Below are 11,763 nucleotides of genomic sequence, written 5' to 3'. Positions count from 1 at the left end.
CCTACCAGTCCACAGCTTGGGACATGTAGGCTGGATGGGTCTCTGTGCTGAGAGAGTGATGTGACTGTTCATTGTCATGGATTTTTAGAGACCTAAAAAGCTGTTTCATTAGAAAAAAAAACCATTTTTATTTGCAGTAGTTTTTCCTCTTTTCCTTTTTTTTCTATCTTATTAATCATCTCCCAGGTTTGGGAACAGTTTATCTGCAACACCACTGCAGATGAGAGGAGTATCTTTTGTTTTTAACCTGGTCCCCTCTCAGTCACTGCTTCCTCTCAATGTTCACGTTCACTTTCCATTTCCTGTAAACCGCCTGTCCTCTGTGTGTCCAGCAGGTGTCGCAAGTAGTTAAAACTAAATAGTTAACACGCTGTAAATGCACTGAACACGTCACTGTTTTGAGGGGCAGTCACTAAAAATGCAGCGATCGTATTGGCGCAGTTGACTGTCTGGTTGTTAATGATTAAAAGCAGGAATTCCCACTCATCCATCCGTTTGTCGGAAACAGGAGCTGCGGAAGTATAGTTGTATGATGCAACCAGGGGGAAAAAGTAAGCGTCATGAATCTCTGGATGGGAAAAGCTGGAGTTGACTGCCTTGGATTTTAAATAACCAGAGTGTTTGGATGATGTGGGCTCATTTAAATAGTTTCAATTTGTTTTGCAAATGAAGTGAAGCTCGGTAAAAAAAAAAAGATGACTTAATGGAATAAAAAACTTTTTTATTTTTATTTTTTATTTAAGGGGGTCACAATCCCCTTTTGGGCTCTCGTGTTGTACTCATTTGAATATATCTGCATGCAGCACACTACCTGCCTTAGGTGCATGCTGTCACCGTAGGGGGGGTTTCCCCTCTGGGAGGTAACGTGAGGGGATTTCCATTCCCCCAACCAGCCAATCAGAGCGAGGTGTTGCGGAAACAAAAAAGTGAAGCAAAGAACGCTTCAGAAGACATTCAACACATGGACCCAAGTCCTTCAGACCGAGCGTACCCGTCCACACTCACCCCCGGGGCTGGTTTATATGAAAAGAGCTGTTTTTAAAAGAGAGAGGAGACTAATACCGGATATAACCCGGTTAGGAGAGAATTCAACGACAGTATCTGTAAGGACTCCTCCCATGCGATGAACGACATGGACATCTTCACCGGGACCTCTGGTAGGTTTTAATATGTCTGTTTGTTTGGGTGTGTGTTTGTTTGTTAGCTTGTGTTTGTCTCTCTCTCTCTCTCTGTGTGTGTGTGTGTGTGTGTGTGTGTGAGAGAGAGAGAGAGAGAGAGAGGTCTTACGTCATTCCCAGGCATGTGATTCGTCAGAGCAGAGCAGCCAACACCCATTCCCGGGAACAGAGCGCCCTTAACCGGCTCTCATTCCCGCTGTTACTGCTCCACCTGGTGCAGGTTTTATTTAACAGCTGAGTTTTTATTTTATTTAATTCTGATGCCTTCTGTTTGTCCTGCAGATTCGCGAGGGCCTTCAGACTTTGGTGAGTATAAACTTGTTTTTGCCTTTTTTTTTTTTTTTTTTTTTTTTTTTTTTTTTTTTTAAATCGTTTGCTGAGGAGAGGATAAGTCATGTTTGCGTGGGTTGTGAGGCAGAGTGTGACCTCACGCGACCTCACGCAGAAGGAGAAGTTGGACAACCGTTATCAGTATTTCTGCTCCCTCATCGTGTATTATAATTTTTTCTGCCAAAGCCTCTGGTTAGATTTCCTGGTAACGACGATCTGCAAGCTCATGTTTCATTTGCTCTGGCAGATGCATTTGCGAGGAGCAATACGAAACATAAACAAGACTAAAATAACATTTCAAAAATAATAACTGCATCATTAAGCATTTCATGTATTATTTCTAATATATTTATTGCATTTAAGGCTGCAACCTTATTTCATAATCTACCAATTATTTTCTAACTTAATTGTCAATATACAGTGCAAGTCTATCAAATGTAAGAAAATAGTGAAAAATGGAATTACAGCTCCCAAAACCTAAATTTGCGTATTCAGATTACTTGCACTTATTGTAATTGGATGTTAAAAGTGCACATTAATGTTTTCACATTATATACATTTTTCAAATAACTTAAATGATCAAGACTTGACTGTCAAAATTGTTGCTTAAGAACTTTCTGGCTATTGCCTAATAGATTAATTGTCTCTGCTTTGTTAATGTTAACGGTTGCAAGAAACTATAATTTCTGTTTGTTTGGCAAGTGTCAGACATCGTAGAGCTCAACCACAGGTACAAATTATTATGCACTACATATATAAGTGCTGATAACCATAGCTGCAACTAACACTGGTGAAACTATCAAACTAACCACTTTAACACAACACATTTCATGTGTTTTGGTATTTCGACATGGTAAAGACACAATAACGCAGGTGTGGGTGTCCCGATACAGAAAATAATGGACAGTGTGGGGTAAACGGCACTTTTAAGTACATCATACACAAATAAAGAGACAAAATCTTGTTATACACAGCTGTAACACTGTGGATAGATCAATAGGTATTAGGACTTTCTTATTTCATCATGTGCCATACAGCAAACGTCAGATAAATAAATAGACAACTATAATACTACTGACAACCACAACAGAACACTTGACCATTACTAAAGACAGCTTCACCACATATCATTGAAGTTCTTGACACATCATATCATAAGGTGCAGCATCGTCACACACACAGAGGTTTGTTCAGCGGTGTGATACTAGTTGGCACAAATGATCTGCAAGCCTCATTGGTTTAGTGGAATGGCACCCGATACTGTCTGATGATCACATCTCAAATGCACTAAGAAGATAACTTGATACTGCTCTAATAATCCCCTGCCCTTTCCTCAACATTCACAGGCCATTGTCATGCAATTTTGCTATTGTTCAATAATCTTACTGGACATATTGACTTTCTTATACAGTTTGTTTTTTTATTCTGCACCAACAATGAAAAATACCAGGCAATAGAACAGAAAGTAAAGGCGATCTTCACTGGTGAGCGATATAAAAGGACCAATATAGAGATAGATAATATATCTATAAAGATAAACTATGGGAAGCCCTGACATTTACACCAACTTTATTCCGGTTACATCGGTGATCTGAGACACCATCATTTTTTTTTCCTTCAGATCTCATTCATGAAATCATCACAGACCTGTCAGGTGCCTCCTTCCCTGGACCTCCTGCCCCCCCTGCTGACCTCATCTGCCAGAACCTCAAGATGCAACAACAGAGCTCCTCTCCGCCATCTCAGCCGGTGCTGGTGGCTAGAGGCACTGCATGTCAGGTGAGAGTGGCCACAAAAACATCTTAGGGTTGTGCTCTTACACTGTGATGATTTGGTTCCAGTGTAGTAATTTGTTTTGTTTTGGTTTATGTCTGTTCTCATCTGGTTTCTACCTCAGTTTAGAGGTTTCTTAGGGTGTTGCGGTCATTCCTAGAGTAACTGTTGGCAACGCCCAGAGGGGCCAAGTTTAATTGTACACAAGATCATATTACTAATGATAATTGTGTAAAAAGTGTTAGAGAATCTGCATATTGTAGCTACAATCACAAGACTGAATACAGATGTAATTGTAATTGTTTAAGGATTTTAAGGCTTTTCTCAGCTTGCCTTTATCGAAGTAAGGCGACATTAAAAAAAATAGTCCTTTATTCTATTAGTCAGTTGTCAGAAAATTAATTCCACAACTTTGATAATTATTGCATTGTTAACGTTTATCATTATGTGTATGATATCATTATCTCCCCATGAGGTTCCAGTCTATCAAATGTGAGGATTTGCTGCTTTACTTTTCATTGTTTTGTATAATTATTTTAATAAAAAGCATTCAGTCAGACATGCAATCTGAAGATGTTACCATGAGCTGTGGTAACGTGTGATGGCCATTTTAAAATGTTTTTTGTAGCCCTAGACTATACACAAATATAGATCCATGCAGTCATAGACAAAAGCCTGCAGGCAGTTGGGTGTTTTGTTGTTGTACAGAGTAGTAATTAGGCAGTCAGGCCGGCTCGGCTCTTACCATAAAGCACGTGATTTACAGATCAGAAGTGCTGTAATCTGATAAGACTGCAGTGACGTTGTAGCCGGCACAGACGGGTAATAATGTAGGGCACAAGAAAACAGCTGAAACTCTTAATCAGCAAAGTACCTGCATGTGAGAAACAACATTTTGGGGGATTTATGTGTAATTAGTTTATTAAAAAAGTCTTGCAGCTGGTGATAATGGCTGACACACTTCCTCAGCATGCTTTTCTGTGGGAGGCAGCTAAGATAAAGAAGGAGGAGCGGTTGGAACAACTGTAATATGACTCCTACTTTCAGTTTGCGTCCTTTCTGTTTACCAGACAAACCCACCGAAGGGTGAAAGGTCACATTCTTCGCCCTGCGCTTCTCCAATTGGTCGATCCACGTTAGGTTGAGCTGGCTTCCTATTTCCTGTTCGCTGGTTCAGCCTGCCAGGCTTTTGTTTAGCTCTAGTGTTTTAAGGCTAACAGGTTTGCCCCAGCTAACACGCTCTTCTAAAAGAGTCGCCTGTGGCTCAACAGGATATTGTGACACATGATCTCATGCAAAGGCATTACCAAGTTCTCTGCTGCACCGGTTTAATGAGCTCGCTGCCTGATTGACTGCCAACTTCTTTGTTCTCTTCAGGTCTGATTGTTCATCTTTCGTTACATTGATGCTTCAGATAGACTTAGAACTTGAGTGTCTTTTCTTTATGATACTTTTTTTTCTTTTACATTACATTGAAGCCAATCAGAGGCCTCATATAAGAGTGAAAAATAGATAGAGAAAAATAAAGTAATTGCAGAACTGTCAGAGATATTTTCAACAACAAGAGCTTTACTGGGAACGGAAAAGCTCGGTGGTCTGTGGTATAACAGGGAAATAAGATATCAAGATGTAGGCGAAGGAGTCATATGAGCACATTGTTAACTGTTCACTGATAGAAAGCACATGTATGAAGGAAAAACATGCAGTGACTCAGTTTTGCTTCTTAGTTTCACTGAAGCCATCAGGCAGCATGCGTCATGTACAGTGTCATCTGCAAAATACTTTAAAAAAACATGCCTTTAACAGTTTTTTTCTCTGATTGCAAGTTGATGTTGTTTTCTAATGCTAAGAAGAAGCATATAGGGTCATGAGATGATTAATAGGATAGCTAGCTAGTTCTTTTAGGGGTTACAAGCCAATACGTTTGGGAACTACTGGATATGTCTTTTGCATCTTTTTTATATTGTGTCTTTTCTTGTGTCTTTTTTATGTAAAATCTTAATCTGAAAAGTAACTAGTAGCTGAGCAGACAATTGAAGTTGTTACCTGTTACAAATATGTAGGTATTTTGATGAATGTCTCTCTCTAAGGCAACATGTTATTGTTTTTCCATAGCCAACCTGCACCTTCCCTCAGCCCCTGCAGCAGTTGAGCACTTCCAGAGAGATGGCTCATTCTTCCCGGGGAGCTTCCTCTCCAGCAGGTTTCCAGCGGCGTGGTCGAGGCTCCTCCTGTTCGATGGCCTCTAAGAGCTCCCGTGGCGTTTCCTCTCAGAACCGCGGCGGCAGCGAAGCGGAGATGCTGGAGCGGCTTCTGAATAATCCCAAGCTGGTGTTGGTGGAGGAGCCCAAGGAGAGAGGCATGAGGTTTCGCTATGAATGTGAGGGACGCTCGGCCGGCAGCATCCTGGGGGCGTCCAGTACAGAAGCCAACAAGAGTCAGCCTGCGATAGAGGTAGGTTTTATTTTTATTTTTTATGTGATGGACCTTGAAGGGGGTTTACTAGCTCTCAGTGACAGTTGGAGAGTTTCTTTAACCACAGTTGATCTTGTTTGGTGTTCACACTTGAACCCCTGTGTAGATAGGTGGAGCTGGAAGGATGTGGGTTGTTGGACGCAATTAGAAAGTCCCCACAAATCCCAGCTCAAGTGTGGTCGAAAATGGTGGTTTATCCCCTGCCCCCATTCTAACAAACACTCCTACATGTTCATCTACCCCTTTATACAAACACCATCGCACAACTTGGACAACAATTTATGCACATGAGGATTTTAACACAAATCAGTGGATTTCTTTAAATTGTGTAGTTATAAGTAACCCTTGATTATTCTTTTGTTGATGGCATTTTTTATTCTTCTTGGTCAAATTGGTACCTCAGGCATTGGTGATCAGATAAAATTCACTGGAAAAAAGAGGGGAGGGGAGAAAATGGAGAACAGGCTAAATAAACACAGACACTCCATGGTGGGAGGAACACAAAAAGGCTTTGATTTGCAGCTAGTCTGAATTGCTCAGACAACATCTGTTGCACATTTTAATGTTTAATTCATTCATTTTTCTCAGTCTTTCTCAATTTGACAGTCTTCTTTCTTGCTTCCATTTTTTTCTGTGTATTGGATATTATTATATCACAATGTTGAAACAGTTCCTTTATAACCCTAAATGTGTTTTTTTATGTGTCTGTGTGTTGTGTGGTTGTTTTTCTAAGCTAGATGTTGACATGTTTACTGTTGACTTATGTTCTTCTGTTTTCCCCCACTTCTCTATTATATCTTCTTGTCCTGTTCTCTCTCTCAGATTCAAGGTCCCATTGACCACTTAAAGAGGGTCACAGTCACGGTTTCCTTGGTGACCAAAGACCCCCCACACCGGCCTCACCCCCACTGCCTTGTGGGTAAAGACTGCCCAAACGGTTCAGGCATCTGCGTGGTCACGTTAAATCCTCACAGCAACCGACGTCACAGGTGCTCACCCCATCTTTCATTTATCTCTTCCCCAAACTTTTTATCAAATACGTTTTTCTCTCTTGCATTTTCTGAAAAGAGTCCTGACAAAATGTGTTTCTTGTTCTGGACTTGCAGCTTTGCTAACCTCGGTATCCAGTGTGTGAGGAGGAAAGAGCTGGACTGTTCACTTCAGAAGAGAAGAAACCAAAATATCGACCCCTTTCAAAGTAAGATGGATTCCTGGACACACAGCACATTAGAACTTAGTTAATATTGTCATCTTTATACACATCCATATGTTTAAATTTCAAGAATGGTACTTTTTCTTCTTTGTGACTCCTGCAAACAGACTTTGATTTTGTGTCTTTTCATCCCTCAGCTGGTCACTCAAAGGGCATTGAAGACATGGACATGAACTCTGTGCGTCTATGTTTTCAGTGTGAGTTTGAATGGGAAGACGGCAGAAAAGACAGTCTCAGCCCAGTAGTGTCTAATCCCATCTATGACAAGAGTAAGAAACCGGCTCTTTTAAACCCATGCACCAACAATATTTAAATGAGTTTGCTGATTCTCACATATTGTTGGACGTTTTGTTTTTTCACAGAGGCAACAACTACATCACAGCTGAAGATCGGGCGTTTTAACCAGTACAGAGGTTCCTGCACCGGCAAAACGGAGATCTATATGCTGTGTGATAAAGTACAGAAAGGTAAGAGAAAGTTTTATTGCGTCTGTTTCTGTCACCCATGTACAAAAATATACAGGGGGTGGTCAAATGCAGACCAGACCAAAGGGCAGACATATACAGTATGAGTTCTACCCTCGCACGGTATATACCGTCATAAAGCCCAACCCTACTTTGACTTGTCATTTAAAAAAGTTAAATAAGGATGGAAAAAAAATATTTATATTCTGATGTATTTTTCTGATTTGTCCTGATTAACATGGCTCTGCATTTTGTCACTGTCTCAAAGATGATATAGAAATCATCTTCAGGCGAGGGTCATGGAAGGCGAGCGGGGAGTTTGCCCAGACAGATGTGCACCGTCAAATCGCCATCGTGTTTAAGACTCCGCCCTACCAGGACCAGGACATCACGGAGGAGGTTGAAGTCAACGTGGTCCTGCGTCGCCTCTCGGACCAGATGGAGAGCGAGTCTGTTTCCTTCACGTACCTGCCACACAACCCAGGTCAGTTAAGACTGGACACAATGAACTGTCTGATCTGTAGAGTCATTGATGGCTGAGGTTTACTTGATATAAAACAAATGCAGCAGATAATCTGAAAACCAGAAACAATAACGGCATTTGTATTGTACTAATTTAAGATCCATATGAGGTGAAGCGGAAGAGAAAGATAAAGTCAGACATCAGCTTCAGCGAGAAACCTTGTGTGACAGGTGAGGCTCAAATGGCTTTTCTTCAGTCTCATTTGATGTTTTGTGTTTCATGTTTGAGTTTTTTTGGTGTGTAAACATTGTTAGGAAGTAAACTGTGACTGTATAGACTTTTTCACAGCAAACATTTTGAGTTGCCACAGCATTAAAATCCAGGTGTCACTAATTAACATTAACAATGGCTCAGTTCTATGAAATCTGGGCAGACAATGTGCATGTTATTTAACTTACACTACATGTTTTAATCAATAACAATCAATAACAATAACGTTTATACTCACACTGAATGTAAACACAGAAACCCAGTTCTGTTTTGTCCATTCACCACTCCAAAAATGTTAAAAGAAAACGGACGCTTGAGCCCAAGATGATTGATATAGGTAGTGAAATAAATATGGTATAACTATTCTAAGAAGATACATATGAAGATGCTGTTTACCCTACATGGACATTTAAATAAAATATATATGCACACTGATGTTTTAATGAAATAAAGGTACAAAAAAACACATTAATGAACCAGTTAAAATGTTCCATTTTACATGGAATGAATTAACTGTACACAGAAGTAAAGCTCAATACATTTCAACAGTACCACAAACTACACCTTCCAATAAGACCATACAGTTGAATCAAGACTTTTCTAAACAGTTTCATCAAACATTGAACATTATAACCTTCATCAAATTAGATTTATTGCAAGACTGTTGTATTAGACTGCATTAGTTTTAGCAAGGTTTATCTAATAAACTGGGAATTGAATGTATGTTTCCAAATCAATATGTTAACATCTTGCATGTTAAAGTTACTACAAGCAGTTTTGAAACCGTCTTTGTGTAATACTGATGCCTCCATATGACCTACATAAGTAAACAAGACCATCAGCGAGAATATTGGATATTTCTATACAGTTATTCTTAATGCCTGTAGTCGATCCTACCGGGTCAGTTTCTGCATCAAAAATTTGAATTTCTTTCAAGATTAAAATAATTTCAAGTTTCAAACGGCAGAAATCTCTTTTCCTGATCCAAGTACAAAGGTCTCTACTTATTAACGGACCTTTCATCATATTTCCAACAGGTCTTTATTTTCTCTGTAACACAATCCGTTTCCTCTTTCTGCAGCAGAGAGTGCACCTGCAGCAGAGCAGCCCTTCCACATTCAACTGCCTCAAACCATGATGTCTCCTAACGAGAGGCTTTGTGCTGCCCAGCCCGGGGCCTCCGCTTTAGGGGGAATGTGTTACAACGAGATCCAGGACCCAAACAATGGCGATGTAACAGCCATCCTTAATCAGTTGATGGAAATACCTCAACTATGGGACATGATCCCCGACCCCAGCTTTACCTCGTCCGTGCCCTCTTGCTTTGAGCAGGGGCCCGATGCCTGCTCCGCGTCAGCCAACCTGGATATGAACTTTAACCAGAACTTGGGCTCGTATACTCAGGACTTTTCCCAGTACAGCGACTTGCAGTTCAACATGCTCGTCAATGAGATTCAGACTCCGCAGACAGAGGGCCAGGACAGCCCCGCCAACATGCTTCAGGTGAAGTCAGAAGAGGAGCTGTGAGGACCGAATAGTCAGGATCATGAAACGCCCTTACACGCTCTCTCTGTGAAATTTAAGAATAACTTTGGCATTTGGGGAAATACGCTTATTTTACTTTCTTGCAGAGAGTTAGATGAGAAAATTGGTACCACTCTCATATGAAAGAATGGTTTGTATTTCCCAAAATGTCCAACTTCCCAAACAAGATTATGTTGTCCTGCGTCCAAGACTACTGCTTGCACTGTGAAATGTGTTTGCCCTGTTGCTTACTCCATATCTTTGTCTGAAGACCTTGCTGGTCAAGGCTTTAGCAACCAGCAGGAGCAGGTTAACATTCCTGCATATGTGCTTGTAAATGCTGCCAGCACTAATTGTCAGATTCTCACAGTCAGCGTGGGGTTTTCAAAAGAGAGCTCTTGCATCTATATTTAACTTGGGATCAATAGAAACCCTCCCATGAATTGCCATCTATTTTAGTGAATGATTGGTGAGGTAAGACTTAAATATCTGTCATATAATGTTTGTCTAAGGTGACTCTTATGTGCTTCATCATGATTTTGGAAAAATGACCTGACTTCCTACAAGAAAGAAGGATTTTAGTTGTAACACAAAAGGTCTTATGTACAGTAGTTTCAGATCTGCTCTTCACATTGTTCTTGCTTCCTCTATTGATGTGGCCATCAAACCAGCTGGCTTGTTTAATATTTAATCTTCTTAAACACAATAGAAACCAGTCCTCCTCCTATTTTTAGACTTTGTCTGTGTCAGTTTCTGCTGTTGTGCAGTTTCACTCTCGTGGTAAACATTCAAATTTCCGCTCGTCACGAGTCCAACTCCGCCCACCGCTGTAGCTTCGTAATGTCAATATTTCAGAAAAGAAACAATAAAATGTCAGTCTGTGTTTTTTTGTCTTGTGGTTACTTCCTCTTAAGCTGACTGCTGCCTTGATGATCAAATCAATTTTGAATGTGACCTTCAGCTACCTGCCTACATACAGTACTAACCTGCTCGCTCACTTATAAAAACAATGAAGCTTGGCAACAACAACCAGTAGATGTGTTTATGCTTTTCACATCTTAGCTTTAAATGTAACAAGACAATGTTGAATGACCTGTTTGCCCAACAAATTAGATAGAAACATTCTGGTGAAAGGTATCCTCTGTTGTTTATAATGACATCAGACACATTGTGGTCGCAGCGTCTTAGCTTCACCCAATTCCTTTTTTTTTTTTTTTATCCTCGAGAACTTTCCACATTTCCAGTAGTGGTTTCTGCTGAGTCGCATGCTTATCAGGAAACTCGTAATACCACATTGGGGAATATAAATACATAGACAGTGATTGGGAAATTACCACTAATATTATCTGACCTTCATTTCAAAATTGTGGAAATGTCTAAATTGAGCTTAGTGAGACAATTTTTTTGTACGTTTTTTCAAAGATGTTCATTAAAGGGATCACTTCATTATTTTTCAACCTGGACCCTATTTTCCCATGTTTTTGTGTGGCATACTGTACTATGACTTTTTATAACATAGTATAGATATATTCTACGTGCAATACTATGACTTTGTTGTTATGATTTTGTCTTACATGCTATACTTTTTTTGACATAAAGTTCTATGACTTTTTATGACCCCTTTCGAAATGCAATGACTTTTTTATTGTTACTTTTGTCAATATGCTATAATATGACTTTTTAATGACTTTTTTAGACATGGTATACTGTGACTTTTTTATGACGTTTCTTGATATACCATCACTTTTATATTTTGACTTTTTTCCAAATGTTATTCCATGACTTTTATTTTAACTTTTTTACAACATGCTATACTATGACTTTTATATGACTTTTTCCAACGTGCTATATTATGACTTTTTTTATATTTACTTTTTTCGATATGCTTCGTTATGATTTTTGAATGACGTTTCTTGATATACCATCACTTTTATATTTTGACTTTTTTCCAAATGTTATTCCATGACTTTTTTATTTTAACTTTTTTATAACATGCTATATTATGCCTTTTTTATGACTTTTTTTGACATGCTATAATATGACTTTTAGACACACTATACTATGACGTTTTTA

The 11,763-nt window shown here is 39.5% G+C and overlaps 1 protein-coding gene across 2 annotated transcripts; it reads left to right on the top strand.

The window, feature by feature from the left end:
• Positions 1 to 814: 814 nt before the first annotated feature.
• Positions 815 to 11,047, top strand: relb (v-rel avian reticuloendotheliosis viral oncogene homolog B). Of its 2 annotated transcripts, none has more exons than XM_054626018.1 (11): positions 815 to 1,157; positions 1,461 to 1,484; positions 3,130 to 3,287; positions 5,397 to 5,735; positions 6,579 to 6,745; positions 6,863 to 6,954; positions 7,107 to 7,238; positions 7,332 to 7,436; positions 7,702 to 7,917; positions 8,055 to 8,126; positions 9,251 to 11,047. In XM_054626018.1, the coding sequence occupies exons 1-11, from the start codon at positions 1,124 to 1,126 to the stop codon at positions 9,691 to 9,693; spliced, it is 1,782 nt and encodes a 593-aa protein (XP_054481993.1). In that variant the 5' UTR covers positions 815 to 1,123; the 3' UTR covers positions 9,694 to 11,047. The 2 variants fall into 2 exon arrangements, with proteins under 2 accessions (XP_054481993.1, XP_054481910.1); XM_054625935.1 differs by having other exon boundaries at positions 818 to 1,157; positions 9,248 to 11,044.
• The last annotated feature ends 716 nt before the right edge of the window (positions 11,048 to 11,763 follow it).

The sequence above is a fragment of the Anoplopoma fimbria genome, chromosome 1 (genome assembly GCF_027596085.1).
Source record: "Anoplopoma fimbria isolate UVic2021 breed Golden Eagle Sablefish chromosome 1, Afim_UVic_2022, whole genome shotgun sequence".
In the NCBI taxonomy this organism is placed as follows: domain Eukaryota; kingdom Metazoa; phylum Chordata; class Actinopteri; order Perciformes; family Anoplopomatidae; genus Anoplopoma; species Anoplopoma fimbria.
This window is presented reverse-complemented; position numbering and strand designations above follow the sequence as displayed.

Coding starts and splice junctions, on each gene's coding strand:
- relb (XM_054625935.1), top strand. CDS start 1,124: ATGAACGACATGGACATCTTCACCGGGACCTCTG. Junction 3,288..5,396: donor CTAGAGGCACTGCATGTCAG/GTGAGAGTGGCC, acceptor GTTTTTCCATAG/CCAACCTGCACCTTCCCTCA. Junction 6,955..7,106: donor AAATATCGACCCCTTTCAAA/GTAAGATGGATT, acceptor TTCATCCCTCAG/CTGGTCACTCAAAGGGCATT.